The sequence below is a fragment of the Fundulus heteroclitus genome, chromosome 21 (genome assembly GCF_011125445.2).
Source record: "Fundulus heteroclitus isolate FHET01 chromosome 21, MU-UCD_Fhet_4.1, whole genome shotgun sequence".
Taxonomy (NCBI): Eukaryota; Metazoa; Chordata; class Actinopteri; order Cyprinodontiformes; family Fundulidae; genus Fundulus; species Fundulus heteroclitus.
The window spans coordinates 8,830,475-8,858,465 of record NC_046381.1 but is presented as its reverse complement, the minus strand read 5'-3'; the positions used below and the strand labels follow the sequence as shown (position 1 = coordinate 8,858,465).

Below are 27,991 nucleotides of genomic sequence, written 5' to 3'. Positions count from 1 at the left end.
GGTCGTCGGACATGATAAAGCACTGTACAAGTTTTGCTGTAATTTATCCACCTGACAATTAGAGCAGGAAATTTTAAGAAACTTCACCAACCAAATCCGTGTTTACACTGATATATGTTTTCTGTGCACCAGATCTATGTTCGTTTAGAAACAACCAAGTTTAGAATGATTTGTCCCCCAGTTGTAACATTTTGGTGTCATAAGCAAATTGAAAGGCAAATGGACCCACAAAGTTGCCCACTAAAGACAAGCAGTAATAAAATAACTGCTCAACTGAATAAAAAAAAAGGTACATACTATAAAAGGATATCAACACTTTTACGATTAGTGTCATCTTGTACCGTTTTGCCAAACAGAGAAGAGTCACATTTCTCTTAACGAATGTTCCCCAACTTGTTGGTTTTCTCCTAATAGATGAAGTCAAAATTAATCTTTTAGCTACTCTTAACCAGAAATAACACTGCGCCTTCAAAAACTATTTTACAGCGGTATTGAGAATGGTGTAGGGTATTTTGCCTTCATATTGTTATTTGGTTTGAGTTTAACAATCAGTTTTTTGGATTAACCCGTAATAACAGTGTTAGAGCAGAGGGCTGAACAGGCTGGCAGATCAGACAGAGAATGTTAATCTCAATAACTGCAGCAGCAGCATTACCGCAGATCAATGAGGCCGTTTGCTGTGCACACCGGGGGTAAGCAGAACCCGGCATCGGCACAATACCGTATGCATTACGCAGGATGGATATCATGGAGGTAAACACTGGCCATGCAAACATGTGAATCGTACAGCAAGTTGTGCTGGAGAGGCTGTGGTTGCTTTATGAGGCTGCCATGAGTTACACAAGTGCTTGTGTCATTGTGTCAACCTACTACAGAGCATAAAAACAACTCCCCTCTGAAGAGAGTAAGAAGATTAAACCCCAAACAGCCTTAATAATATGGGAGGAAATGATATTCAGAGAAATCTGTAAGTTGTTTAAGAAAACACTCAGCAGAAAGGGAGTAAAAAACATGTAGCATGTTTAGCAGAGGCTCGAGTAGCTGAGATGTTTAGCGTGGGTGTGTGTCCACTTGCTGCTGGAAAAGGAGTGTATGTTACCAGACCACGGAGCAATCCTCATACCAAGAATAACCGCAGTAACCCAACCTGAGGAACAAAGACCCCCTCCTCCGTCGACAGAGACAGCCTTTGGGACCACGGTCCCGTTTGAAAGAGAACGCCTAAACTGTCGCTGTGGCTGTTTTCATAAGCTGCTGGGTGAGATGACAGCGTCGCAGAGACAGTGGAAAGTAGACATGGGATCAGTCCAAATACCCTTATGGAGCAAGAGCTCCAAGAGCTCCATAAGGGTCGCCATGATAAGTGCTGTCCGAATAGTGCAGTCAGTAAGGAAGGAGGTAGGAAAAGTAGTCTGTATGCTCCCTCTCAGGGCTAGATTTATCCTAGGAACCCCAGAATATTGTGATTTAATGCGATTTTTTCCCCAGTTTAATTTATCATGTGTTTCAAAAAATATATACAAACAACAAATCAACTTGTTTCCTCGCCATGTGGATTAGTTGCTAAAAGACCCACAGCATCTAAACTCAGAGCAGTAATAATTGCGTTCTGCCTACAATATATTTCAATCAAAATTGCAATTTTGACTTTTCTCTGCATTAACCACAAGCAACAAAAATGGCCTCTAAATAAAGAAGTTTGTAAACAAGGACTATTTTAAATATGAACTTTTAATGTTTCTATTGATCAGAATATTATTCAAGAGAACAGCTTTTAATTTAATTAGACATTAATCCTTGTTGAAGATGAAGTGCAAAGTCCAACCAACAAGCAAGTCTATGTATTAAACTGATTGACCTGTACTTAATGCTATGTATGATTATATAAACTCTATTTACACAATATATTATGAATAACCTCAGCATTTTTAAGAAAAGTATGTGCAATTTTAACAATACTTTTACTCAGTTAAACATTTACTTGTGCATTATGCATAAGAACTGATCACAGTGATCAAAAACATTTATTCACATTTTTTGGAAATTAAAAACACTGTCCTGCATGACAAAATACATCAAACAGATAAAAATTAGGGAAATGATTTGAATTTTTCCACACCTGAAGCTTAATCTGCTAATTAAAACACAGCGCCCCTCGTGGACAATATAGGAACTGCATATTTTCAATTAAACGAAGTACATGTTTTTTTCAATAAATGTTTTATCATTCTTTTCCTTTTATCTTGTCCACTTGTAAAAGTCAAATCTGATGAGCTCTTTGTGGCATCTTATTGCCACATTGCCAGACTGGACACTTTTTTTTTTTTAATATAATGATAATGCATTTAGCCACAGGGCCGGACTAAATTGCTTGGCGGGCCGGATCCGGCCCGCGGGCTGTATGTTTGACACCCCTGCTTTAGGGGATTCAGATGAAGCTATGGGACGGTTACAAGTAGCAAGCTTTTAAAAGCTACTAAAATCTTTATATTCCTTTTTAACGAGTTACCTGAGCTTTCTCTGGCTTTGTGAAGGCTAGAGTACCCCCCCCTCCCTCACCTGTTGCTGTGAACCGCTTGTCAGATGGCTACAAAATTAAAAGCTGACTACACTTCTCTTAAAAGACGGATATAATATTTCTGGCCATTTTACACACGGAGAGTCACGGTGTGAAACTAAACGAGCTCCAATAAAGACTGGAGATGCACGGCTAGCAGCTAGCTACGCCAGCAGATAGCCTGACTAATTACAGTCATGCTACCCTAAAAAGTCCAGAGCAGAAAAAAGGGATAATATTCTGCATAGCACACACTTCTAGGCGTCAGGAATGACATCCGTCTCAATCCAGAAGGAGAAATTATGTGGAGAACCTCCCCTCATTGGATTTTTAGGGGGGGTTATCTGTCCTTTCTCCTGCGTTGCTGCACAGCGTGAGGTAAACGTTTGCCTTTCCAAGATTTTCGAGGTCACGCCTAAGTGCGCTTGCACGCCCGTACCTGCACATGACGGAGACTTCGAACTTTGTGCCAGCCCTCTTCGTCGATTCACAATCGCTTTACAAACTGGGCTGAACGCCAGAAAGAGGCAGACCCACACTCTGAGCAAACAAAGAGAAAATGTTTAAAACGCCACGACCCCTTTCTTGTTTTTGTCACTTTCTTTGACTGGAGCTATTTTTTTTAAAAAAAAAAAAAGAGAGAGAGAAAGAGAACAAGAAGAGGGAGAATAAGCATTTCTTGGAGAGAGAAAAAGAGAACAGTAACTCTGCCCATAACCCAGGCTGCTCACTTTATCACAAGAGAGCATTAGACAAGTTTTACCATGTCCAACATCTTATAACCGGGGCACTCGTCAGGTACGGTCATGTCCTCCAGTCATTCAAAAAAGTGTAACGTAAGGAGAGGTTTAGCCTGAATAATACGCTACATTCCCCCAGAATACCGTGTGCTTCTGGATCAGAGTTCAGTGGCATCATTAAACATATGATCTGACAGATTTTAGATTGATCTGGACAAAACAAAAAGAAAGTCGCTGAAGCAGCTCTTCGTCATTAGCTCCAGTTGCTTTAAAAAACAAACAACTATTGCTCTGAGGGGAGATCAGAGCAGGTGTAGTCGAGTAGCTATTTACTTGTGGCCATTTTTAAATCATTCTAAAGATCAATAGCTAGCTGTCGCCATTGAACGGCATGTTCTCACTGCAAAAACAGATCTAAAAATAAGTCAAATGTTCTTAAAATGTATGTTTTTGTCCTAGATTTGACCAGGTAAATAGTAATATTTGCCAATCGAATGAGTATTTTGACCCCTAAAATAAGATAATTAGACATCCTGCACTTAAAATAAGACGATGGAGGTAGATTGTTCCTATTTTAAGTGCAAAAATCTTATTCCATTGGCATATCATCTTATTTACCTGATCAAATCAAGCACAAATGCACTTATTTTAAAGGAAATATTACATATTTTTAGTTCCGTTTTTGCAGTGCTCTTGTTTTGCCCATGTTGAATAGTGGCAAAAAGAAATGGGCCTCTGTTTAAAGGCATATTTACACTCCACTAAAACACATCATGGATTTCCAACTGAAAGGTCCCAGATTCTTAGATCAACTTATTTTACTTCCTCACAGAAAGTTGCTGTGCTTCTAGCTGAGACAGTAACTTTTTTTAACTTTTTTTTTAACTTTTTTTACCCCTTCAACTAGTGAATAAATGGACTCAAACTGAAAGTGGGACTTTATGAGTTTAGCATCATTACTTACATATTTACCAGGCATCCGCTAAGGTGTGGCAGGTATGAAAGTATACAAAGTATTTGAAAAGCTATAGTTTCTATGTTGTTTCTGGCCACAAAAAAGGGAAATAAATGTCAAGACAAGCATGAAAGTTGTAGCCGCTATGAATTCAAACTACATCTGCCGACACGTATGAGACCGTATGTGTGCTTAAAGCTGCTGAGGGTAATGTAGCAGAGTTTTTCCTAAAGGGAGGAGGGACACGCTGAGCTCCTTTTTCAACACGGCTAATGTTTATGCTGCACTTTCACAATCTGCCATGAGCAAATTTGGCTATCTTAGTGTTTCACTTCCACTTTCAGCAACAACTATTGCAGAGGCTGGACACGAAGGAAATAACGTGCAGCTTTGCTGTCACCGGTGCGTGGTTCTTTAGGCTAGTCGTGCAAAAATTTAATAAAAAAAAAACTGGTGTAAAATACAGAAAAGGCTTAAAAAAAATTAAAAGATGAAGATACGTGGATAAACATCTGAAATAAAGCCGCTTTATTTACCTCTAAGCATCTTAATTGGGTCTGAAAGGTGATCGGCGGGTCAAATATAGAAAGAAAAAAAGAAAGCTAAAATGAGAACTTTTCCTTTCCATCATCAAGTGCGTCAGAATAAAGAACTCACATCTTTATTGGAGTTTAAATGCACAAACAGCACATGCTTTGCTCTCTTTTTATGCTTTATCATACAGCTGTTTATAACAACATGATGGGGATAATCTTGTAATGTCTTCTTTTCCTGTGGCATCAAAGAACCACCACCTCCATCAAAGAACCAGCTTCTTTTCTTTCCCCCTATCCTGCAACTTTTAGACGTATCAATTTACCAACAGATGAATCATATGGCTAAACCCCCCATCAGCACGTTATTCAGCTGTGCAGGGGCCTCGTAACCAGCCATTAATTTCATGATTCAGACGTGTTGGAGAAGGAATGAAGGACAGTAGCTCTGCAGACACGAGAGGATTTGATGCTGATCTCCTAAAAAAAAGATTTAGCATTTCCTCATTTGGGAAACAGATATAAAGTATAACTTCACAAGATGCTCCAAAGTTCTCGTTTCAACGCAGGGGGGGGGGGGGGGGGGGAAGACTGAAACCTTTTTGTAACTGTTCTTACTAAAATATTACAACTTTATTCTCATAATCCCCCCCCCCCAAAAAAAGAAGAATAAAAATACCACCCATCAATAATGGGGGTTTACAGGCTGAAAAGTTTGGGAACCCCTGCTCTAGAAGTTACTACGGAAAGCCATCTTTCAATTAAATGCAAGCAATTTTTTTTTATTTATGAGTTTGCAGTAAAGATGCCACAATAAGTTGATCTGAAATCAGTCCGTTTTTCTTTGATGGGCCCTAATTAAACTTACAGTCCCCCCATAAAAAACAAAACAAAAAACACTAAAACCTCATTCTTTATAGCCGCCTCACAACAAACACGGGCATATTTCACTTATTTGAACTTGTTAGGACCTATGCATACAAAACAAAAATGCATTTAAGGCTTGCCTTAATTTAAAGCAGGACTTTTATTGCCCCGGCAGGCTGAAAACTTTTTGTAAGAGTTCTTACTAAAATATTACTTTATTCTTGTAATTTTACAACTGTATTCTTATAACTCCCCACCCAAAAAAAAAAAAAAAAAAAAGAAAAAAAAAGAAAAAAAAAAAAATCCCACCCATCAAAAATTTTGTTATTCATGAGTTTGCAGTAAAAATGCCAGAATAAGTTGGTCTGAAATCAGTCAGTTTTTCATTGATGGTCCCTAATCAGTGTTTGACAGGTTAAAATAATAAATAAACTTACACTTTCCCCCCCATAAAACCAAGTAAAAACACTAAAACCTCATTCTTTATAGCCGCCTCGCAACAAACACAGGCATATTTCACTTATTTGAACTTGTTAGGACATATGCATACAAAACAAAAATGCATTTAAGGCTTGCCTTAATCTAAAGCAGGACCTTTACTGCCCCGACAGGCTGAAACCTTTTTGTAAGAGTTCTTACTAAAATATTACTTTATTCTTGTAATTTTACAACTTTATACTCATAATTCCCCACCCAAAAAAAAGAAGAAAAATCCCACCCATCAAAAATTTTGTTATTCATGAGTTTGCAGTAAAGATGCAACAATCAGTTGGTCTGAAATCAGTCAGTTTTTCTTTAATGGGCCCTAATCAGTGTTTGACAGGTTAAAATAATAATTAAAAACTTACACTTTCCCCCTCATAAAACCAAGTAAAACCCACTAAAACCTCATTCTTTATAGGCAGCTCGCAACAAACACGGGCATATTTCACTTATTTGAACTTGTTAGGACATATGCATACAAAACAAATATCCATTTAAGGCTTGCCTTAATTTAAAGCAGGACTTTTATTGCCCCGGCAGGCTGAAACCTTTTGTAAGAGTTCTTACTAAAATATTACTTTATTCTTGTAATTTTACAACTTTATTCTTATAACTCCCCACCCAAAAAAAAAAAAAACATCCCACCCATCAAAATTTTGTTATTCATGAGTTTGCAATAAAGATGTAACAATCAGTTGGTCTGAAATCAGTCAGTTTTTCTTTAATGGGCCCTAATCAGTGTTTGGCAGGTTAAAATAACAATTAAACTTACACTTTCCATAAAAGTGTAAGTTTAATTACACTTAAGCTCCCATAAAACCAAATAAAAACACTAAAACCTCATTCTTTATCGACGCCTCACAACAAACACGGCCATATTTCACTTATTTGAACTTGTTAGGACATATGCATACAAAACAAAAATGCATTTAAGGCTTGCCTTAATTTAAAGCAGGACTTTTATTGCCCCGGCAGGCTGAAAACTTTTTGTAAGAGTTCTTACTAAAATATTACTTTATTCTTGTAATTTTACAACTGTATTCTTATAACTCCCCACCCAAAAAAAAAAAAAAAAAAAAAAAAAAAAGAAGAAAAATCCCACCCATCAAAAATTTTGTTATTCATGAGTTTGCAGTAAAGATGACACAATCAGTTGGTCTGAAATCAGTCAGTTTTTCTTTAAAGGGCCCTAATCAGTGTTTGACAGGTTAAAATAATAATTAAACTTACACTTTCCCCTCATAAAACCAAGTAAAACCCACTAAAACCTCATTCTTTATAGGCACCTCACAACAAACACAGGCATATTTCACTTATTTGAACTTGTTAGGACATATGCATACAAAACAAAAATGCATTTAAGGCTTGCCTTAATCTAAAGCAGGACTTTTATTGCCCTATTTTTTCTCTCTAGCTTCAACAATGAAGGGGGGAAAAACTTGCGATGAGGAAATGCAATTAGGCAATTCAGCAACAAGAAACAGCAAGCCGGATCACAGCGTTCCAGTTATTTAGTTTAATGACTTTAACATAAAAAAAACAATAATGAAAAATAACTTTACGCACTAGTATAGTATGCCTCTGTTTAATCTGAAGCAGTGGTTAAAGCCAGGCAGCCGGCCCAGCTGTCAGTGTGTGCGTTTCCTCTCAGGACGCATCATTTGCTGCCCTGTCGCTCCGAGCCGCACGCCTCGGCGTAAACCTGAGTAAACACCGCAGCGTAAGGGCCAAACAAGCAGCCCACGGCCGGGGCTCCGATCACACGCTACGGGTCAAGCGTGTGGCGTTCAAAGCCTCCCTCCAAGCGCAGGAAAAGAAACATAAAAGAAACGGCGACGCATCTGAGAGAAACCGCTGCTCCGAAAAGAGGAAGTTAACGGTACGTGCACACAGGATGCGGCGACTTATCACCAACACTTTTCGACGTTTTAATTCAACGTCAAATCCAGCGAACAGCGGCGCGTTTAGGTTGCAAAGAAGAAGAAAAGAAAGAAAGCCGCACACGTTTCGGACTCATTCATTCGGCGGCGGAGGGGAACGGAATGTAAAAACAGGAAAGCGAGCTTTGCTCTGTGGCAACTGGTGGGAGGCTGAGGCGGATAGTTCAAGAGCCGGAAAGAGAAGCGGAAAGCGGTAAGTTTCTGTCCGTTTTTGGTGTTGTTTCTTTTATTTACCTGGATGCTCGCCGAGAAACACCGGAGTCGACGTCTGGATACCACGCTGGGAGCAGCGGCTCAAAGGAGAAGGAGAGCGATTTGCTGCCTGCTGCTGTTTCCGGGTTTCTTCTTCGGCGTCACCGCGGGTAGGGAGGGCAGCCCGGGCAGTTCCGCCCCTTTGGGGTATGGCAAGTCAACTTAGCATATAATGCTTAGAAAAAGGCTCTTTAAAACAGACGTTCAAATTTTAGTTCTACAAGATAAAAATGAGGGTTCCAAACATCCTCATGAGACCGTATTTTCTCACAAGAAACCAGTAATGAAAAACAAAAATAAGTGGGAATCTGAATCAAATAATTTAATGGAGGAATGATTCATTAAGATTTTAGCATTCAAATTTTAGCATTCAAATTTCAGCTCTACATGATGAAAATCAAGGTTCTAAGTAAACATCCCGATGAGATTGTTTTCTCAAGAGAAACCAGTAGTGAAAAACAAAAAGTAAGTGGGAGTCTTATCATTTAATGGAGGCATGATTCGTTAAGATTTGAATTCAAATTTTAGCATTCAAATTTCAGCTTTCAAATTTTAGCTTTGAAATTTCAGCTCTACACGATGAAAATGAAGGTTCTAAATAAACATCCAGATGAGATTGTTTTCTCAAAAGAAACCATTAGTGAAAAACAAAAAGTAAGTGGGAATCTAATCCTTTAATGGAGACATGATTCAATATGATTTGAATTCAGATTTTAACATTCAAATTTCAGCATTCAAATTTTACCTCTACACGATGAAAATGAGGGTTCCAGACATCCTGACAAGACCGTATTTTTACGAGAGGAGCAGTCATACTTTCATATGCACACAAGTTGGTTTAAAAAGGACTTTATGTACTCAGGTAATCTTTGTCTGATGTTAAAGTTTGTATCATGATTTAAAACATTTATGTGCCAAAAAAGCAGAAACAGATTCCCTCAAAGCAAAAATCAATTAAATAAATTGTTTTGGGTTAGACAGTGTTACGTTTGGTCCTCTCTACCACTAGGCTCTTATAGGTGTTGATCCAGACATCTACAAGTGCATTATTCCCACTTAGACGACAGTGGACAACTCATTGCGAGGAAATGTGATGAGATATTTGTGATTTCCCATCTGGAGGTGAAACCCAAAACATTAAATTAGAAAAAGGGACATAATGTCTGCAAGCCAGAATGGTTGTGGATAAAAAAAAAAAAAAAAAAAAAACTTTTTTCAATTTCAAAAATGCTTTGTTAATCCTGAAGGGAAATTACACCAGGAAAAGCCAACATATATTAGAATTATTCAATAGTTACATAAGGTTATTTTTTTTTAACTTTAAAAAGGGTATGGATTTTATTTTTAATATTTTTCATTTCTATCGTGACCAGTAAGAATAAAACGTTGCTTGTGAAAATAGTTTAAAAAGACAAATCAGCAGCAGAAATGGGTTTTGGTTATATGTTATAGTGGGCTGCCATACAGGTCCAAGGAGACGCTCTTCGTTTGTTCCCTCCATAGGATTATTACAGAACGAGCTATAATTAAATCTGCTTTGATCAGGACTTCTATATCTTAAGAGCAGCTGAAATAACACCACCCTAGAACCAGATATTAAAGGACTGTTCACTCTGCCAAAAGGCCCTTTAGCATTAAAAAAAAAACTCAAGTAGAGGCGTTGGGCCCTTTTATTGTTTTTAAACATTTAACTAAATTATAAAAATAAGATTTGTGCATTTACTTACATCAGAAGTAATTTGGATTATTATAACAGACACATAATAACACGCCACCATTTTAAACAGGATCTGTAAGCATTTTCTCACAAGCAGCCTGTTATAGATGCACATGCGGATTGCGTTGATTGTACTTATTTTCTCTTCCATTTGTTTTAGTAAAACCCTGCACAATGTTGCGTCGTACTCAGGTACAAGTACTAGACCAATAATTAGTAGAAAAGTAGCCATAGTCCAAATTTAAAAACTATTTAATTACTGCACAGTACCACATTAAAGGATTGTTGGAGATTGGCTGCTTTGAGGCAGAGTATTTAAAATAATTGGTAAAGGTAAAGTAATTGGAGAATATCAGCATATAAATATTCTTTCAGTTGGCTTTTTCCCCACAACATCTTGAGTTTTACAAAGCATTACATTCAATTATTTGACCCTCCATGAGGCTTTTCATTAAACAGGCTTCGATACATGCTCTGCAATGTCAGAATGTAATGACATAATGTATAAATAACCAAAATGTTGCAAGAAATCAACACCTTATTATAGTTAAACACCTGAAAAAACATTAGGATAGCTTAATGTTAACGCGTCATTCAGATCATCACATGAGGCATTTTATGTACCACTTCCCATCAAACATTTTTTAAAAGCTCAGGTTTCAGCTTTTCATTGAACTATCAACTGATTTGTTTTAACTGAACACTTTAGTAATCTAATTTTAAACTACAACAAACATTCAGGAAGAGTCACACAAATGACACCGTTAGATTTAATTCTATGTTTCAATTAAGAGTCTATTTTGCCTAATATTTTAACTTTGTTTTTCTCCATCCCTACATGGTAACCACGATGAAGTTTTAAACAAAAACACTTGATATTCTCCAAATGTAATTTGTGTATATGTGTCTCAATGTTAAATCAATTACATATTTCACCAATTTTTTTATTTAAAAAAATAAAAAGTCACATATTTTATGAGTTTGTCCATGTCTCCTTTCCATTGATCCAAACCAGAGGAAAGGTTTCTGTTGTTTCACAATAAAAACATTTTCAGTGTAGTGAGAAAAGTGAGTTTTTGAGGACCAATGTTTATTTAATACTATTAAAAAAGTTTTATGTTGCTTAAAAGTTCATATGCTTTGTTGATTCTTTAACTTTTTAAGCTGACTGGAAATAAAATTAAGTTTTTGTAAAATAAAATAAACTAATCACAAAGCAGCTCAAATTCCATGTGACAAAAAGTGACATGATGGGATTATGATGAACATTTTGGTAATTCTCAATTAAAAAAAGAGAGACAATATTATATTTATACGATATTTATCCAATTAATTTCATTATTAGGTCAAACTAAATACATAATGTGTTTATTATGTGAGAGACAAGGTTGTTTTTACCCTTTTACTGAATGATAAATGTAGATCTTGGCATCTCATGTTAACATTAATGTCTAACCCTGAAATAATTTTTTTTTTAAACAATCAGCAACAAAAGGAATTTCTCCTCACTAATCAAGCTATCCTTGATATTTATCTTGCCCATTTTGTCACAAAATAAAGTTTTCCTAAGGATTTCTGCAGCTCTTTCCTGGTTTCTGCTCCTGTTTTCTCCTCCTGCACCACTGGACACCAATCACGCCTGATTAAGCCGCACACCTGTCTCCACTTCATGGGCGGTGTGGCTTATAAAGAGGGTCTGAATTTGGTGGAGACCCAGTTTACAGAAGATATTGAACAGTGTAAGTTGGAGCTATTGTTACCTAGATTGCTTTGCTAAACCCTCCACAGCCATGGTGAGAGAGAAGGCCCACGTTAACCTGGTCATCATCGGCCATGTCGACAGTGGGAAGTCAACCACAACTGGACATCTCGTCTACAAGTGTGGCGGAGTAGACCAGAGGAAACTGGAGAAGTTCGAGAAGGCTGCAGCTCAGGTAAGATATGAAACTGGTGTTTTTTTTTTTTTTTTTTTGAAGGAATGTTACAACGGTGATTAAAGCTTGAGTTGCTGTTTAGATGGGGAAGAGCTCCTTCAAGTTTGCCTGGCTGTTGGACAAGCTGAAGGCTGAGCGAGAGCGAGGTATCACCATCGACATCTCCCTGCTGAAATTCAACACCCAGAAATACAGCATGACCATCATCGACGCACCAGGACACAGAGACTTCATCAAAAACATGATTACTGGGACATCCCAGGTACCAAAAACCAACAAAAAATGCACAAATGAAGAGTTGAAATGTCTTAAAGCTGTGCTTAAAGTCACCATTTTATCTTCCAGGCTGACGTCGCCCTGCTGGTCGTCTCTGCAGCAAAAGGAGAATACGAGGCTGGCGTTTCCAGGAGTGGCCAGACCAGAGAGCATGCCTTACTGGCGTACACCCTGGGCGTCAAGCAGATCATTGTCTGTGTGAACAAGATGGACGCGACTGAGCCGCCGTACAGCCAGAAGCGCTTTGAGGAAGTGGCCAGAGGCGTGAGGGTCTTCCTCAAGAAGATCGGCTACGACACGAACGCCGTGCCCTTTGTTCCAATCTCTGGCTGGCTGGGCGAGAACATGATCACCCCAACACAAAAGGTAAAAATAAAACTTTATGGGTTTAAATAAAAGATGAGGTGAACCGTGTTTTAAAATGACTCTGTGCAGATGCCATGGTACCAAGGCTGGAAGGTCCGACAAAGGGATGGCGCTGCGTGTGGGAAGACCCTCCTTGAGGTTTTGGACTCCATTACGCCGCCTGTGCGCACAGTTAACAAGCCACTGCGTTTACCCCTGCAGGACGTCTACAAAATTGGAGGTGTGAGAAACGCATGGACCGCCACAGGAGGCTCAGGTTTGAAGGCTAAAGCTTACTGAAATGAGATGTGGACCGACTTGAATCTCTATTTAGGTGTTGGGACTGTCCCAGTGGGAAAGATTGAAACGGGAATCCTGAAACCCGGCATGACCCTGATGTTCTCCCCGGCCAAGCTCACTGCTGAGGTGAAGTCCATCGAGATGCACCACCAAGGTCTGGATGCGGCTCTGCCAGGGCACAACGTGGGCTTCAACATCAAGAATGTGTCTGTGAAGAACCTGCGGCGTGGGGACGTGGCCGGCAACGCTCAACACGACCCCCCTTCAGATGTCCGCAGCTTTGAAGCTCAGGTTTGTGGCCTGAAAATTACTTCAGCATCTTCCTGTTCTCCTACTAGGAACAACGGTTTCTAATCCCCCTTCAGGTGATCATCCTGAACCATCCAGGGAAGATAAAAACGGGGTACTCCCCCGTACTGGACTGTCACACGGCCCACGTCACCTGCCGCTTCGCCGAGCTGAAGGAGAAGCTTGACCGCCGTACGGGCAAGAAACTGGAGGACAACCCGCCGTTGCTGATGTCCGGAGACGCAGCCACGGTCACACTGGTTCCCATAAAGCCCATGTGTGTGGAGAGCTTCTTCACGTACCCTCCTCTAGGTAAAGTAAAGGCTGCTTTACAGTACAACCTTCGTCCCCATGTTCTTCTAACCCGCTTTTGTCTCCAAAGGTCGCTTTGCAGCGAGGGACCTGAAGCAGACGGTTGCAGTAGGAGTGATAAAGTCTGTGGAGAAGGACCAAGGGTCAAAAGCTTCACAGAGATCACAGCCTTCTAAATAAGCTGGCTGTGGTTTACTGGTTCGCTGCAGAGTCCATGTTTGAGCATTATTTGGAAAAAATGCATGTTTGTGTTGCAACAAAAAGTATTTATAATTTCTTTAAAGTGTATGATATTCCTGTGTTAATAGGGCCCCTGTTTAAAAAAATGGGATGAATTATTTATTTTCTGTCTTTAAACTGAGAAACCTGAGTTGTGTGATTTATATGCATTAAAGATTGAAAATCTTTGCAATTAAAGTAGTCTTAATTTCACAAATGTTGAAATTGTGTGGGTTGTAAAGGTGAACACTGCCTCATTGTGCAGGTAAGGCTAGACTGGAAACCACATAAGCCTCAGGGAGTTTAGCTGAATGCCTTTGGTTTTAGCTAGGCTAGTATATTAAAAGCCATCTTTTAGCTAGGCTAGTATATTAAAAGCCATCTTTTAGCTAGGCTAGTATATTAAAAGCCATCTTTTAGCTAGGCTAGTATATTAAAAGCCATCTTTTTAGCTAGGCTAGTATATTAAAAGCCATCTTTTTAGCTAGGCTAGTATATTAAAAGCCATCTTTTAGCTAGGCTAGTATATTAAAAGCCATCTTTTAGCTAGGCTAGTATATTAAAAGCCATCTTTTAGCTAGGCTAGTATATTAAAAGCCATCTTTTAGCTAGGCTAGTATATTAAAAGCCATCTTTTAGCTAGGCTAGTATATTAAAAGCCATCTTTTAGCTAGGCTAGTATATTAAAAGCCATCTCTAAGCTAGGCTAGTATATTAAAAGCCATCTCTAAGCTAGGCTAGTATATTAAAAGCCATCTCTAAGCAAGGCTAATGCTAAAAGTTTGAATTGATCTGACAAAACCAATTCCTGAATGTTTAAAAACAAAAAAAAACCCTTCATGCTTAATTTTTCAGACTGCTTTGACATTAGCTGTGGAGGACACTAAAGGGTCTTAAACTAAGGTTTGACTGTATAATCGCAGTTCAGTTAAATGGTAAAGCTAGTATGGCTAAAATAGCTACTGCCTGGATGTAAACTTATTTTAAAATAAAGACATGGTGTTAAAATTTAACCTAAGTATAGATGTGAAATGGGGCATTTGTACCAAATTAAATGCTAGGTTCAAGGGTTTTCAGTGGCTGCTGTAAGTGAAACCATATTTCTTTCCAATGCAAAGGGTTTACATAAGCCTTGTGGGGTAAAACTGCCCTTTTGAGTATTAAGCTCAAGTTTATAAACCAACTTGAACCCAAAGAGATTTGTAATTTGACTTCATACAAGGTAAAATAACTCAAAAGTGAAACTCTTGATGTTGGAAGGTTCATGCATGTACTAAATCTTTTATGGCCAGTTGTAAAATGCTGATCTGCACAAATGGAGCTACATATTATTTTAGCGGTCTCCTTTTGCATTTGAATATCAAATTTTATCAAGAACAGACAAGGGGAAGGCTTTGAGCAGATGTTAGCCTGAACTAAAGGGTAGCATTTTCATAATTCCAATTTTTCTAAGACTTATTTCTGCAGACAAGTGGATCAAAGTGGATAGAGGAAGTTGGCTAGTCTGGTCACTGAACTTCCACTTGTTTTCCTGACTTTCATGTTAAAAACCAATAAACTGGGTCATGCCCAAATCCAGAGTCTGACCTCTGGATATTAGATCGCAGCCTAAACTCATTCAGCCTTTTAACATCTCCAGCTGCCTGTTAAGCTTGAAGGCCGTGACTAGAAGCTAAGCTACATAGTTTCCCTCGGAGTTGATCCAAACCACAACAAATAAAAACAGACTCGTGGTTTGGGTACAGCACTTTTAATGATACAATGGGTTTGTTCCTTTAGCATGGGAAGAACTGCAAGTCAGTGAGGACTGGGTGAAAATACATAGTCTCCATCCTTCATCTAGAAGACATTTCTGGTTCACAGGCAACCTGGAAATGTACTGAATCCAGTAACGAGGAATGATGTTTCACGTTCCAAACATAAAAACAAAACAAAATTCAAGCTCATGAGATTTTACAAGACACTAAAATGTGAACACAGGTTTCTGGAGCTTCTAGCCTGTGAAAAACAAATCAAGTTATTGCTAAGATGTCCTGTTGAGATTCCCATACATGTGGTCGATAGTGGCTTAAAACAGGATATACCTTTTTTTTTTCTTCTCTTTTTCATCCTTCCTGTGTAGTCTTGCTAGGTTTTAATAGTGGCTCTTCAAACCCTGAGGTGAGCGTGTCTCAGCGCTGCACTTCCACTCGTTTCCAGTCTTCGTAACGCCAAGCGGGGAGGAGAAGTTGAGATGGCGTCGGGTTTCACACACAGAGCATACGTAGGGGTGGACAGTGTGACGAGGAGTAAATTAGTGACCTACAGTGAACCACAGGCTTTTGAATGTTTAGGTTTTTTTGTTTTTTTTTATCCCCCCCCCCCGCACCGCCACACAGTAGCAGCAGGTTTCTGTACGGTAAAACAACCATAATACGTGTAACACACTGAAAGCAAGCAAGAACAAGGAGTACACTTAATGAGAATACGTCCACCCCCCCACCACCCCTGCCGCTTTAGTCAACTATGGTGGTAAACAGGGATGCAAGACAGATAATGACATGACCCATTTCACATTCAATTTCATATCTATCCCCCCCCCCCAAGAAATATAAGCCGATAATTACTCGAGGGCCGGTGAAATTAATACAGATAAAATTCTTGTCTGCCAACCTGACGCTTGGTCGAGCAGGCGGAGAGCAGTGGTACATGTTTTGTACAATAAAACATGTATGTACACTCACACACAAATATATATATTTACATACATATATACACAGGGACAGCATAAACATAGACTTCTAGGTAAGTGCTAGGGCTTGTTTTTGAGAGTGGCTCTGTCTCGGCCATGCTATAGAGGTTAAGATAATACTGGTAGAGGAGGAATACACACATTCTTTGTACAGGGTGGGCGTGGCATCCAGGTGCGGATGAGCCGCCGTGGTTTACTTCGTTGCTTTATTTCTGTTTTCTTCAGGACGCCTGCCAGGTGGCCAGGGTTATTTATTTATTTTTTATTTTTAGCGTGTGATAAGGTATGTACATTGAATCCCAGTTCAGGGAGAGATGTAGTGCAAGTCTGGCTGTCAGTCACTCAGGATGTGCACAAAAGACATGGGGAACACGCCTTTTCTGTTCGGATCTCCTTCAATGTGTCCGATCTGGAGGGACAAACGGAAAGTGAGGCGTAAAGACTGAAAGGAAAAACAAAATGAAAGCAGAGCGGCGCGTGTCCAGACCAGAACTCACCCACCACTCCTGGTCCTCCTCTCCTGTAACTATGATCACCTCCCCTTCAACGAAGGTCAGCTCGTCGTCGTTGTCGGCCTGACAGTCGTAGATCGTCTTCACCCGGCGGGTTTTATTCTTGCCCTGGACACACACAAAAAACAACAAAAAAAAACCTCTTCAAGACGAGTTCTTAATATAAAGTTAACTGGAACAAAAACTTTTTATTTTTAGGGAAGTCCTAAAAGTTTTACTTTAAAATCTCAACAAATAAACCTCACTGCAAAAACGGATCTAAAAACAAGTAATATGTTCTTAAAGTTAGTCTATTTGTCCTTGATTTGAGCCAATAAATAAGATTATCTGCCAATGGAATGAGTATCTTTAGCCTTAAAATAACATAATTAGACATCCTGCACTCGAAATGAGAGGATGGAGATGAATTGTTCCTATTTTAAGTGGAAAAAATCTTATTCCATTGGCAAATAGTCTTATTTACCTGCTTAAATCAAGGACAAATACACCAATTTCAAGAAAATTTGTACCTATTTTTAGTTCTGTAAAATTTTCTTAAAATGTCCTTGATTTGAGCCAATAAATAAGATTATCAGCCAATGGAATGAGTATCTTTAGCCTTAAAATAGGAACAATTCATCTCCATCCTCTCATTTCAAGTGCAGGATGTCTAATTATGTTATTTTAAGTGGAAAAATCGTATTCCATTGGCAAATAGTCTTATTTAACTGCTTAAATCAAGGACAAATACACTAATTTCAAGAAAATTTGACCTATTTTTAGTTCAGTTTTTGCAGTGTAACTAAACCCCCGTTTTAGTGAATGCACTGCAAAAACTGAACTAAAAAAAAGTAAAATGTTCTTAAAATTAGTGTATTTTTCCTTGATTTGAGCAGGTAAATAAGATGATCTGCCAATAGAATAAGATTTTTTGCACTTAAAATAGGAACAATTCATCTCTATCATCTTATTTCAAGTGCAGTGTATCTAATTATGTTATTTTAGCGGTCAAAATACTCATTCCATTGGCAGATAATCTTATTAACCTGCTCAAATCTAGGACAAAAACACTAATTTTAAGAACATATAACTTGTTTTTAGATCCGTTTTCGTGAATGTAAACCAAAAAGTAAAGTGTCCATACGGTGTTGATCTTCCTAGGGAGGGGCACAGGAGTCTCCGCGGTCCCTGGCGGCGTCCCGTTAGTGTCCTCGGCAGCTTGCGGTGACGGCGTCGGTAGGTTTGCCTGTTGGTTCGGTGACGGCGAGTCTTGAGGCTGCGGCTGAGACGGCGTCTGGGGCGGCGGCGGAGGCTGCGTTTGCGGCCTCTGCGTCGAATCCCCGTGGGGGGGCCTGGGAGCGGGCTCGGACGTCCCCGGTTTGGGCGGGATGTCTGCCAGGTGGGGCTTGGGGGGCAGGTCTTTGAGCTGGGGTTTGGGCGGCAGGTCTCCCAGCTGAGGTTTAGGAGGGAGGTCGGAGAGCTGCGGCTTTGGGGGAAGTTCTCCCGGTTTGGGGGGGAGTTCGGACACCTGCGGTTTGGGGGGCAGGTCGCCCAGCTGAGGCCGGTCTGCCGGCGGCGCCTTGTGTACGGTGTCGGCGGGCGGCGGAGACCTCTGGAAGACCTCGGGAGGAAGGCTGGGCTTGTCCACAGACGGATGGTGGATGGTGTCGATCTTTCTCAATGCCACTGGAGGGACAGACACACAGAAATGTGTTAAAACAGGAGGAGAATCTCAGAGTCCTGACATGTTTTTAAAAAACAGACGATTTACTGAGGTTTGTCTGAACATCACGTTCATTTTAAAATGAAAAGATCAACATGAATACAGCAGATATGGAAAAGTCTGAAGGAAGAAAGAGGGGGAGGAAAGGAGGGAAGGAGGGAAGGAAGGAAGGAAGGAAAGGACAGGAAAGGAGGGAGGGAGGAAGGAAAGAAGGGATGGAAAGAGGGAGGAGGCATGGAGGAAGGATGAAAGGAAATGTGGAAGGAACGAAGGAAGGAATTTAGGAGGCAGGAAGGAGGGGAGGCAGGATGGAAAGGAGGGATGGAAAGAGGGAGGAGGCATGATGGAAGGATGAAAGGAAATGTGGAAGGAAGGAAGGAAGGAAGGAAGGAAGGAAGGAATTTAGGAGGCAGGAAGGAGGGGAGGCAGGATGGAAAGGAGGGATGGAAAGAGGGAGGAGGCATGATGGAAGGATGAAAGGAAATGTGGAAGGAAGGAAGGAAGGAAGGAATTTAGGAGGCAGGAAGGAGGGGAGGCAGGATGGAAAGGAGGGATGGAAAGAGGGAGGAGGCATGATGGAAGGATGAAAGGAAATGTGGAAGGAAGGAAGGAAGGAAGGAAGGAAGGAAGGAAGGAAGGAAGGAAGGAAGGAAGGAAGGAAGAAGTGGAGGCATGGAGGAAGGGACAAAGGAACGGAGGGAAGAAAGAAGAAAGAATGAAAGGAAATGTGGAAGGAAGGAGGGAAGGAAGGAAAGTACGGAAGGTAGGGAGGAAGGAAGGAAAGGAGAGAGGATAGGAGGGAGGGATGAGGGAAAAAAGGGATGGAAAGAGGGAGGAGGCATGGAGGAAGGATGAAAGGAAATGTGGAAGGAAGGAAGGAAGGAAGGAAGGTAGGAAGGAAGGAAGGAAGGAAGGTAGGAAGGAAGGAAGGAAGGAAGGAAGGAGGGGAGGCATGGAGAAAGGGAAAAAAGGAACGGAGGGAGGAAAGAAGAAAGAATGAAAGGAAATGTGGAAGGAAGGAAGGAAGGAAGGCAAGAAAGAAAGGAAGGAAGGAAAGTATGGAAGGTAGGGAGGAAGGAAGGAAAGTATGGAAGTAGGGAGGAAGGAAGGAGGGGAGACAGGAAGGAAAGGAGAGAGGATAGGGGGGAGGGATGAGGGAAAGAAGGGATGAACGAGGGAGGGACAGGGAGGGAGGAAGGTAAAAAGGAAGGAAGGAAGGAAGGAAGGAAGGAAGAAAGCAAGCAAACCAGAGCAGAGGGAGGAAGGAAAAAAGGAAGGGATGGTGGAAGGAAGAAAGAAAAGTATAGAGGGAGGAGGAAGGAAGTTAGGGAGGCAATAAGGAAATTAGGAAAGGAGGGAGGAAGGAAGAACGCACAGAAAGAAAGAACCATGTAAGGATATAAAGGAAGGAAAAGCTCAAGAAAGGACAAAAGAAAGGAGGGACTGAAGAATGTATGGCAAAGGAAAGAATAGATGTAGGAAACAAGAAAGGAAGGAAAGAGACTTAAGGGAGGAGGGACACAAAGATGGAAGGAAAGAAAAGTACAAGGAGGAAAGGAATGAAAAAAATAGAAAGGGGGGGGGAGTCAGGAAGGAAGGATGAAAAAACAAAAAGGAAACAACAGGAGTGAAAGTGGTAAGAGTCCAAAGGATGAAAGGAAAGAATCAACATGTGACACGATGAAGGGAGGAAGGCAGAGAACAAGGAGACGAACGAGCAAAAAGGAAGGAATGGACTAAAGTTTAGGAAGGATCGATGAAGTGAAGGACCGCACCTTTCTGAGGTAGTTTGGGAAGAACCCTTGGACCAAGTGTAGACTTTGTGTTGCTCGAAGTAGTGCTGAAGAAATGAGGATTTGTACATTTCAGTCACATAAAAACAAGGAGCTCGTTGTCTTAATGTAGAAAACAGCAGATCTGAGGCGGAGGGTTACCTTTGCTGCTGAGGAATGCCTTCAAACTTGTTGGACACGGGGGACATCTTACTGATCGGAGGAGGAGTGGAGTCGCTTCCTGAAATATTAACATCGGGGGACAACAACAGAGGGACAGCTGAGCACCACGTGGGTGGAGGAATTGATTAATTCGGTATAAATGTGGAAATAAATCAACATGCTGTGATGGTTAAAGGAAACAATGAGGGGAGGGCGTCTTCTGGCTGAGCTCTCCATGATGAGCTCATGGTTTTATCTGAAGTGCTGCTGCTACGTACTCTGGCTGCTGACGTGTGTGTTTGTGACAGGATGGACGAAAAATAGTCAGGGATAGATAATAATAAGCTCAACAATTTAAAAAAGAAAAAGCTGTCTGAAAATGTCCTGTTGGTACATTGAACTAATTATGGTTTTGAACATACATTTAACAGTTTTCTGCCAATTAAATACCTCCAATCAACTTACTATGTTCATATATAGTAACGCTAAAGTTAAATGTGCTTTTCAATTATATTCACTTGCATATATTTTCAGTTAACTACATTATGATTTAGCTAAAAAGCCAAAAGTGGCTCAACAAGCGACGTAGTTCCCTGGAAATGGTCAGATATTATGCTTTAAATGACTTAAGAAGTAGCCAAAAAAAGCTTTTTGAGTCTGATTAACTTTTAGATCAGAACCACTTTTTAGGAGATTATAACAAAATCTGGAGGTTTGGCATAACGTGAAAACTTGGGGGGTGAATTTTTTAAGAGACCTTTGAGAAATACACGCTAAACTGAACTCAAAGTTACCAACAGCTTTCATCACAATTACACCGTTTTCCAGACTAACTTTTTGGAACTGGATGGATGGATGGATGGATGGATGGATGGATGGATGGATGGATGGATGGATGGATGGATGGATGGATGGATGGACAGACTGACACGGGTTCATGATAAACAGATGGACACAAGGGATAGATGGACGAATGGCTGGATTAGCAGCTGGATGGATAGACCGGATAGACAGAAGGATGGATGGATAGACTGGATAGACGGAAGGATGGATGGATAGACTGGATAGACGGAAGGATGGATGGATAGACCGGATAGAGAGAAGGATGGATAGACCGGATAGACAGATGGATGGATAGACCGGATAGACAGATGGATGGATGGATGGATGGATAGACAGAAGGATAGATGGATAGACAGAAGGATGGATAGACTGGATAGACGGAAGGATGGACAGACTGGATAGACAGAAGGATGGATAGACCAGATAGAGAGAAGGATGGATGGATAAACAGAAGGATGGATAGACCGGATAGACAGAAGGATGGATGGATAGACCGGATAGACAGAATAATGGATAGACCGGATAGACAGATGGATGGATAGACAGAAGGATATATGGATAGACAGAAGGATGGATAGACTGGATAGACGGAAGGATGGATTGATAGACTGGATAGACGGAAGGATGGACAGACTGGATAGACAGAAGGATGGATAGACCGGACAGACGGAAGGATGGATGGATAGACTGGATAGACAGAAGGATGGATAGACCGGATAGACAGATGGATGGATGGATAGACAGAAGGATGGATAGACTGGATAGACGGAAGGATGGACAGACTGGATAGACAGAAGGATGGATAGACCGGATAGACGGAAGGATGGATAGACCGGATAGACAGATGGATGGATGGATGGATAGACAGAAGGATAGATGGATAGACAGAAGGATGGATGGATAGACAGAAGGATGGACAGACTGGATAGACAGAAGGATAGATGGATGGATAGACAGAAGGATAGATGGATAGACAGAAGGATGGATGGATAGACAGAAGGATAGATGGATAGACAGAAGGATAGATGGATAGACCGGATAGACGGAAGGATGGATGGATGGATGGATAGACAGAAGGATAGATGGATAGACAGAAGGATGGATAGACCGGATAGACGGAAGGATGGATGGATAGACTGGATAGACAGAAGGATGGATAGACCGGATAGACGGAAGGATGGATAGACCGGATAGACATAAGGATGGATGGATGGATGGATGGATGGATGATGGATGGATGGATGGAGTGACAGGACATAAGGTGTGGAAACACACAGCTGTTGTTCTATGAGATGTTCTCCAGACTTGAGGAACATCTCATCTACATTTCCAGACCGAGTCGACACCCTGATCCCGCAGGAAGAGCCAAATAAGGACAAAAGCTGTTTTAAACCCGGGAGAAAAAAAAAAACCCTCCACCAACAAACAGCTACCATCTACAGAGGCTGTAAGGGTAAAATGAGTTTGTGTCTCTAACTGGCTGGTTCTAAACTCCAGAATCTCGTCGTGTTTCCAGCTGAGTCTGATGAATCTGGACAGAGGAGGCCCGTTTCTGGTGTGCTTTGCGGTCTCACCCCCGGTTACTGCGCCCCCTTTACTGTGCGGACTGTGAGAGAGCGGGCTGGGTGGGTCGGACAGGGTGCGTTTGTGTCCGGGAGGCGGGGGCGGAGGTCTCTTCTTGAGGGTGGAGCTGCCTCCTGCTGTGAGTGTGGAGGGAGGAGGGCCGGATGGGGGAGGAGCTGGAGGAGCGATACATAACACACATGAGGCGATGAGGTCAACCAATCAAAACAAACCAACAAAAAAAAAAAAAAAAACAACCCCAAGAGCAGGGATGGAGAACAAAACACTTAAAACCGTCTGGATACAGGTATACACTGGAAAAACAGAACTTAAAACAAGTAAAATGTTCTTAAAATAAGTGTATTTGTCCTTGATTTGAGCAGGTAAATAAGATTATTTGCCAATGGAACAAGATTTTTTACCTTAAAATAGGAACAACTCATCTCCATCATCTTATTTCAAGTGCAGAATGTCTAATTATCTTATATTAGGGGTCAAAATACTCATTCCATTGGCAAATAATCTTATTTACCTGCTCAAATCAAGGACAAATACACTAACTTTAAGAACATTTTACTCATTTTTAGATCTGTTTTTGCAGTGTAAGACGCCGGTGGAAGGATGGATGTCGGGAGTTTTAATCCTGATTAAAGCCTGTCTGTGTCTACTGGGACCCACTGGTGAGAAAAGTAGGATGGAAGCAGCCAAAGGAGAGCTCAGCCAGAGAGAAATCAGCTGTGGTTAAGTGTTTACAGCTCAGCAGTGGCCGGGGTTTAAAATAATAATAATAATAATAATATTAATAAAGATGGACTGGAGAGTCTACGTGGTTCAACCACCAAACTGCACGTCCGAGCTGTAAAGACTCGGAAACAAACTGAAGGGGAAAAAAAAAACGGAGAGGGAGGAACTTAAACCAAGATATTCACTGATGTATGGTCGGGTGCCAGCCAGAGTGGCGTAGTGCGAATGAGAGCCAAGGAATGCCAAGTGTGGAGCTGAAAGAATAGAGAAACAAAAAAAGAGAAAGAAAAAACAGAGCGGAGATGAGGAGTGTGGGAGAGAATCTCCGAGCGAGTCGGCCATTTTTTTTTTCTCAACGAAGAGCTGCTCCCACACACGCTGGAAAAATAACAAGATGAAACCTTATCAGTGACAAGCAAAGCAAAGAACGAGAGGAGGAGAAAGCTTGACGAGTTAATCTGAACGTGTGGATGTTTCGCTTACCGTCTCAAAGAGCGCGTTTTACCTACCTAACATGACCCTACAACAACAAACTGCAGCTATTCGTTAACATCAGTTTCACAGAGAGAAAGAACAAACCCAAACCTTTTTTTGCGCTGTTAATAGACCAGGAAAGTTTTCACAACTCCTCAAACTTTTCCACATTTTGCCAAAGCCGCAATACCGATATGTAATACCGAGTTAAACCGTCATGCACTCGACAAATCTGGCCTTTATGGATCTAAACTAGTTTTTTTAAAGAATATAAACACAGTAGGGCGATATGGCTTGAAAATAAAATCTGCGATTTTACCGAATCCGATTAATAAATTTTTTCAACCTCCTTCACTGCAAAAACAGAACTAGAAATAAGTAAAATGTTCTTAAAATGTGTGTATTTGTCCCCAATTTGAGCAGGTAAATAAGATGATTTGCCAATGGAATAAGATTTTTGCACTTAAAATAGGAAGAAATCATCTCTGTCATCTTATTTCAAGTGCAGTATATCTAATTATCTTATTTTAGGGGTCAAAATACTCATTCTATTGGCATCTTATTTACCTGCTCAAATCAAGGATAAATACACTAACTTTAAGAACATTTGCAACTGAAACTGCAGTGTTTTCATTTCATTTAAATAAATTGTTTTAAAAACTTCATCTAGGAGTTGACCTGAACTCAAATTTTGTATTTGAGTGTGTATTTAGTTACACTGAATACACGCTGTAAAACAAGATGCTGCTACTGTAAACAATACAAATATAAATAAATGTTTGCTGCTAGTTGTTTTACACAATGAGCTAACAACAAGCTTCACTTCACTTGTGTAACTTCAAACTAAATTAAAAAAAAATTTAAATACTAAATTCAAGTATTCGGATAAAAAAGAAAAAAACAAAAAAGTTTCCCCTTTACAATATTTTAACAATATATTTTCCTATTCAGAAAACTTACAGTAACAATTAGCTCACTGTTTACTTCCGTAAACACTGCACTGCTGTTATCTGCGCATTTTGGACACTTCGGGGACTAGAATCGTTCAGACCGAAGTCTGATGGCGATCGCATTTAACTAGTAGTATGACCTCGCATTAAAAAAAATATGATTTCAGCAGAAAACAATCAGAATTGAGCATCAAGAGCTGCTGTGTGAACCTAACCTTAGATCCAAGCATATCCATGTGCTACATTGGCCTAGTCAAAGTAAGATAAGATAAGATAGGCTTTATTGATCTCACATTGGAGAAATTCACTTGCCACATCGTCTCATTAGTCAATAATCAGAAGAAGAAATAAATCCAGTTTAGATTTTGAGGCAAGGACTTGAAAAGTGATGTTTGCAGATGGTCACTAGATTCTCTCTGAGCTTAAGCTACTTTGCAAAGAAGCATCTAGAGACGTACCTCAGACTTAGGTGGCTGAATGAAAAATCTTTTTCAGTCCGCTTGACAATCACATTTTACCATATATTGATAAACTATATATAAGAAAAATCATCATAAAGTAACATTTGTGGTTGTGAAACGACAAAATGTGGAAAAGTTACATGGGTGGGAATACTTTTTCAAGGCACTGAGCAAGAGACGACGAACCAGAAGAGTTAATTTCCTTTCCCAAAGCTAGAAACATGCACAGAGTTGTAAATAACTGGAGAGAAATGTCCACAGGTACGAACCTGCAGCCTGTTTTACTTGACAAAGAGGTCATTTCAAGGCTGGAACGTCCACTGTGAGCCGGCCAAGACTCTCTGATTAGATTTTAGGCCAACATTAGCCGCGCAGTTAAGCTCTTTATTCGATTTTGGCAAATTCACACTCAAGCAGGCTGAGTTCAATTCTAGATGCTACGATGAGAAGCATTTACAAACATGAATGTTTGATCAATAACACCAAGATATGTGGTTGGATCTTCCTTTTAGAGACAATTAAAAGAGAAGCACAGCTGTACTTAACAACTGCGGTGCTGTAGCGTTTATTACGACTCCACAGATGTCTGTTTTGTTTCTGCATCTTCCAACTTTGCCTAAATATGTCGGATCAACCCGACATATTCCTGAAAGCTAATATTTCTTCCACAATTCAAGCTTGATCGGCCCCGACCCGTGACTGCCGGGTCACAAACTCAAAAATATTTTCTGCAAACCACGTGTAAATGCAACCGGGTCAAGCCTGAGGCAAAACTCTTCTGTTCTACTGAGGGAAGAATACGGAATATTAGCTACTTTTAATACTCACAGGGAGTATAAAACGAAGTCAGAGTAAGCACAGTGAATTAAGAAGTTACTTATGCATTGAAATTTAAAAACAAGGGTTAATTAGGCTGCAAGAGAGCAAGGTATTGAGAAGATAACAGGAAGGTCACACAGAGGACAGCAAAGTTTTATCCTTGTAAGCATTTAACCTGTGTATGGAAATATGCTAGATTAAAAAGTATGTAAATTTTCTGAAAACCCTAAGAGTTAAGGTAAGAATCTACATTCTCTAGGTAACACACACACACAGACTGCTGTTTTGGTAATGCTAACTGTGCTAATCGTGCTAACTGTAGTACAACATGGTATGTTTTTTTAAAAATGCAAAAATTAAAACCCTGTTTTATAGCAACTATGCTCTCATTCTCACTGCACAAAATCATCTCTGATAACTAATTAACAAACTAATGGGTGGACGAAAAGGAAATAAACAATCTCAAAGTCATTATTACATTATGTTATATTATACGTCTTAAAGAGAAATTGGAATCGGGTCTAATCTGTAGCCACAGATTAAGTTTTTACAAATACCAACTCCTAATAATCCTCTATAAAGTTTACTTTGACATTAGACAATAAAAAAAGCCCGACAGCATGCATCCCAACAACATGACATACAGTGCTGTAATCGATTTTTTTGCTTTTCTATTGCTTAAAATGCTTCAGATCATCAAACATGTTTTAATGAAAGACAAAGAAAGCATTGGTATAGACAATTCACCGTTTTCAAATGGAGAATTCATGTATTAATGGATAAATCTGAGTTCAGACTAGGGCTGAACGATTTTGGAAAATGATCTAATTGCAATTTTTTTTCTTAATATTGCAATTTAATGCAATTTTTTCCCCAGTTTAATTCATCATGTCTTTTTAAACATATACAAACAACAAATCAATTTGTTTCCTCGCCATGTGCCGATTAGGTGCTAAAAGACCCACAGCATCTAAACTCAGAGCAGAAATGATTGCGTTCTGCCTACGATATATTTCAACCAAAATTACAATTTTGACTTTTCTCTGCATTAACCACAAGTAACAAAAATGGCCTCTAGATAAAGATGTTTGTAAACAAGGACTATTTAAAACAAGAACTTTTAATATTTCTATTGATCGGAATATTGTTCAAGAGAACAGCTTTTAGTTGATTTAGACATCAATCCTTGTTGAACATAAAGTGCAACCAACAAGCAAGTCTATGTATTAAACTGATTGACCTGTACGTAATGCTATGTATGATTATATAAACTCTAAAACAAGTAATAAAATTAGATTATCTCACTGCTGCAACTCTCTTCCCTTCCATGTGGAGGCAAACCCACTTTAAGCATTTTACCAACACCTAATGGACGTGTCTAATTCCCTAATTGTTACATAGCCAAAAATGGCAGACCTCTGCGATTTGGAAATTGTGTTTTTTAAAATTGCGATTATATTGATAATGCGATTATTTGTTCAGCCCTAGTTCAGACCAACTCAACCAGCCCAGATCTTTAGAATCAAACAGAACCCATCAA

General features: G+C 40.0%; 3 protein-coding genes across 8 annotated transcripts in view; 1 reads left to right on the top strand and 2 right to left on the bottom strand.

Annotated features, from left to right (window-relative positions):
- fam49bb (family with sequence similarity 49 member Bb) overlaps window positions 1-8,448 on the bottom strand; it is a 73,497-nt gene extending 65,049 nt beyond the window's left edge. For both annotated transcript variants that reach the window (XM_021309271.2, XM_012850045.3), the window contains exon 1: window positions 8,310-8,448. The gene's annotated coding sequence lies outside the window, so the exon portion shown is untranslated. The remainder of the gene's footprint in view (window positions 1-8,309) is intronic.
- A 3,308-nt stretch (window positions 8,449-11,756) lies between these two features.
- si:dkey-37o8.1 (uncharacterized protein LOC407641 homolog) lies at window positions 11,757-13,865 on the top strand. The gene is made up of 7 exons (XM_012850046.3): window positions 11,757-11,978; window positions 12,061-12,240; window positions 12,324-12,620; window positions 12,690-12,840; window positions 12,934-13,190; window positions 13,265-13,499; window positions 13,570-13,865. Exons 1-7 carry the CDS (start codon window positions 11,835-11,837, stop codon window positions 13,677-13,679), a joined length of 1,374 nt encoding a protein of 457 aa, XP_012705500.2. The 5' UTR covers window positions 11,757-11,834; the 3' UTR covers window positions 13,680-13,865.
- Window positions 13,866-15,452: 1,587 nt separating this feature from the next.
- Window positions 15,453-27,991, bottom strand: part of asap1b (ArfGAP with SH3 domain, ankyrin repeat and PH domain 1b) — a 102,708-nt gene continuing 90,169 nt past the window's right edge. For 2 of the 5 annotated variants that reach the window (XM_036125293.1, XM_036125294.1), the window contains 6 exons: window positions 23,015-23,179; window positions 20,598-20,676; window positions 20,439-20,503; window positions 18,085-18,626; window positions 16,947-17,069; window positions 15,453-16,858 (listed from right to left, as the gene is read on the bottom strand). In XM_036125293.1, coding sequence (XP_035981186.1) covers window positions 16,784-16,858; window positions 16,947-17,069; window positions 18,085-18,626; window positions 20,439-20,503; window positions 20,598-20,676; window positions 23,015-23,179 — 1,049 coding nt within the window. In that variant the 3' untranslated portion in view covers window positions 15,453-16,783. Of the gene's footprint in view, window positions 16,859-16,946; window positions 17,070-18,084; window positions 18,627-20,438; window positions 20,504-20,597; window positions 20,677-23,014; window positions 23,180-23,932; window positions 24,002-27,991 lie in introns of all 5 variants that reach the window. The other 3 variants (XM_036125296.1, XM_036125297.1, XM_036125295.1) reach the window with 2 other exon arrangements.